This window comes from Trachymyrmex septentrionalis, unplaced genomic scaffold, assembly GCF_001594115.1.
Source record: "Trachymyrmex septentrionalis isolate Tsep2-gDNA-1 unplaced genomic scaffold, Tsep1.0 scaffold37, whole genome shotgun sequence".
Taxonomy (NCBI): domain Eukaryota; kingdom Metazoa; phylum Arthropoda; class Insecta; order Hymenoptera; family Formicidae; genus Trachymyrmex; species Trachymyrmex septentrionalis.
In genome coordinates, this window is record NW_017305536.1 from 502,722 (window position 1) to 505,696 (window position 2,975).

The following is a 2,975-nucleotide window of genomic DNA, read 5'->3' on the forward strand; positions in this document are numbered from 1 at the left end:
CCTAATTTTATCAAAATCCAAAGTGAAGACCGTATTCTAAATAATTACCATAATAAAAGGTAGGAAATATATATTGTGTGTGAGTGCAAATTAAAATTTTATTTAACTGTTATCTTTATTCCTATTTACAGATGACGGTAACATTCGATCCAGAAGTTTGGATGACAAGTCTGAGCAGGTGGTGGCTGACAAGTCCGAGCAGGTGGTGGCCAACAAGTCCGAGCAGATGGTGGCCGACAAGTCCGAGCAGGTGGTGGCTGACAAGTCCGAGCAGATGGTGGCTGACAAATCCGAGCAAGTAATGACCGTCAAGTCCGAGCAGGTGGTAGCCGACAAGTCCAAGCGAATAGTGGCCGACAAGTCCAAGCGGATAGTGGAGGACAAGTCCAAGCGAATGGTGGCCAAGAATTGCAGTCACGATGAAGATGCTCAAAATAGCGACTGGACTGATAAAATTCGTCTGAGGGAGCATCTTATCTCAGAAATTCGGAAGAGGCCTGCTCTTTGGAATTTCAAACTTCCTCTCGCAAAGCGCAAAATTCATAGGAGAGAGAGACTATGGGAAGAAGTTTCCATAAAACTTAATAGTACTAATTTCTTTTACATTATATAACACATCATTCTTTGATATTAATTACACATTTTAATTAATATTAATTGTATGTTTTTTTCTATAGAAGAAGGGTCAACCAAGAAGCTCAAAAAGATGTGGAGATCTCTCTGTGACTCCTTCAGAGTACATCATTATAGAAAGAAGATGTTGCCGAGTGAATCTACGATCTGTAATCCATGGGTTCATTACGAGAGCATGAAATTTATTTCAGATGTTCAACTACAAAGCTTGTACGTAATATCACACAGTATGCAATATTTCATAATTTTGCAATATGGCAATAGTAATATATCAATATATAAGTAATGTTGTATAAATATTACTATAATATTAAAGATGCGATTTGCTTGACACTACAAATGCTTCGAAATATTTGATTGACCATCTGAAGAAAGAATTTTATTAATTGACCAATCAAAAAATGGTTCGAAGCATTTGTAGCATCAAGCTGAACCATAGCCTAAATATCCGCAAAAATTTATAGTAGAAATATTTGTAGGATATTTTGGCAATATATCTGCAATATTATATGATATCTTTTGTCACAGTACGATAACAAACGCATCAAAAACTAAAGCAACGGATAGGACAGTAAACGATGACAATTCAACCGACAGATGTACCAGTAACTTATCAATTACCTTATAGATATTTCAATGCATAAAATAAGAATACAATTATATACTTTAATTTTTACAGGAAACAGAGCTACGAAAAATCGAGGACGAAGATGCACGAAACGAGGTTGTACATAATCTAGTCAAACTTTCGACACTAAACGCGAACTTGCGTATAAACTCAAACATAACTGATTTTATGAATAATCCAGTAAACCACAGAATATAACAACTATATTGCAGCATTATTATATTGTAACATTCCTGCTATATTGTAAAAATATTACAATAAATGTTGCTATAATGATGCATATATTCCATTTATATATGTATTTGCTGGGAATTTCAATTTTAAGTTTTTTAATTTTTAAAAAGTTTTTTTAAATAAATTTTGCAATTTTATATAAATTCAAAAAATAAATTTTTATAATATTTTCTAAAATGTAATTTGCAATTTTGCATGAGTAACTCCCAACTTTCGTACATGCATAACACGAGAACACGAAAACATTTCCAGCACGAAGTCTCAGACTCTTGGAATTAATCCAGCGAATAATCCGTGGACAATAATATTAATTTCAGGTACACATATATAATTTTTATTTAAATCTCAACTGAATTTGATAATAATCTTCACAAATTAACTTTAATCATCAATTTATATCGTATTGTTTCGTAATATTTTTATCATAATATTTTTATCATAATATTTTTATTAAATTATCTTAAAAACGATTCTCTTGCCACGATATTATTCCACCGTTATTAAAGTATTCGCAAAATTCGTCCCTAATTGTAAATGTAGTCATTTACACGGCACGCTTTATTAATCGGATTTAATAACATCCGTAGTTACGAAATTGGCCAATCATAATTGTTCCTCAAAAGAATGGAACGATTGTGATTGGTCAGTTTCATAATTACGGATATTAAATTCGATTACAATAGTCGTAAACGTTGTTATAAGCGGTTGTAGTTGTAAGAATTGACCAATCAAGTCGAATGTGAGGAGAATATTTGACTGTGATTGGTCAATTCTTACAACTATTATTTACGATTATTATAGAATAGGCTTAAAGGGAGCGTTTATATTGGCCGTAATCTGTAAGAATTGATTAATCACAGTCAAGTTCTCCTTTCATTTGACGGTAAGAAGGAAATACTCGAAGATGATTGGTTAATTTTTACAGATTACAGCCAGTATAAACGCTTCCTAGTGAATGGGTGTAACGAGAAGCACGACTGCTCACTGAGAGCTCAATGAGCTATTTTATTTGTTTGATCTACATTTTCAGATCTAATGGAATATGCCAAAACTCAAATCAAATGCAAAAACTCACTGAGCGCTCACTTGAGCTCTTGCATCTGATTGGCATATTCCATTAGATCTAAAAATATAGACCAAACAGATACAAAAGCTCACTGAACACTCAAGGAGCGGTCGTGCTTCTGGATGCACCTAATGGGCGCTTTCAAGCTGCAAAAAGCTGTTAGTCGAACAATTGAATGTGATTGGCTGGATCTGTAAATAACAACTAATCATATTTATTTGCTCAACAAGCAGGCTAGCCGCTTTGTCGACTCAAATACGCTTTATGATGACACGATTCGAGGAATCTAGGAAATATAATGCTTTAGCTTTGTCACTAGCTATGCTAGTAGCTTTGCATAATTCATATGGGAGCGTTTATATTGGCCGTAATCGTATGCCGTAATCTATAAGAATTGACTAATCACAGTCAGGT

General features: G+C 33.6%; 1 protein-coding gene across 5 annotated transcripts in view; it reads left to right on the plus strand.

Moving 5' to 3' along the window:
* The window catches only part of LOC108750451, an 8,156-nt gene extending 6,689 nt beyond the window's left edge, over window positions 1–1,467 (plus strand). For 3 of the 5 annotated variants that reach the window (XM_018489891.1, XM_018489890.1, XM_018489894.1), the window contains 4 exons: window positions 132–587; window positions 678–843; window positions 1,162–1,238; window positions 1,313–1,467. In XM_018489891.1, coding sequence (XP_018345393.1) covers window positions 132–587; window positions 678–843; window positions 1,162–1,238; window positions 1,313–1,368 — 755 coding nt within the window. In that variant the 3' untranslated portion in view covers window positions 1,369–1,467. The remainder of the gene's footprint in view (window positions 1–131; window positions 588–677; window positions 844–1,161; window positions 1,239–1,312) is intronic. The other 2 variants (XM_018489892.1, XM_018489893.1) reach the window with 2 other exon arrangements.
* The last annotated feature ends 1,508 nt before the right edge of the window (window positions 1,468–2,975 follow it).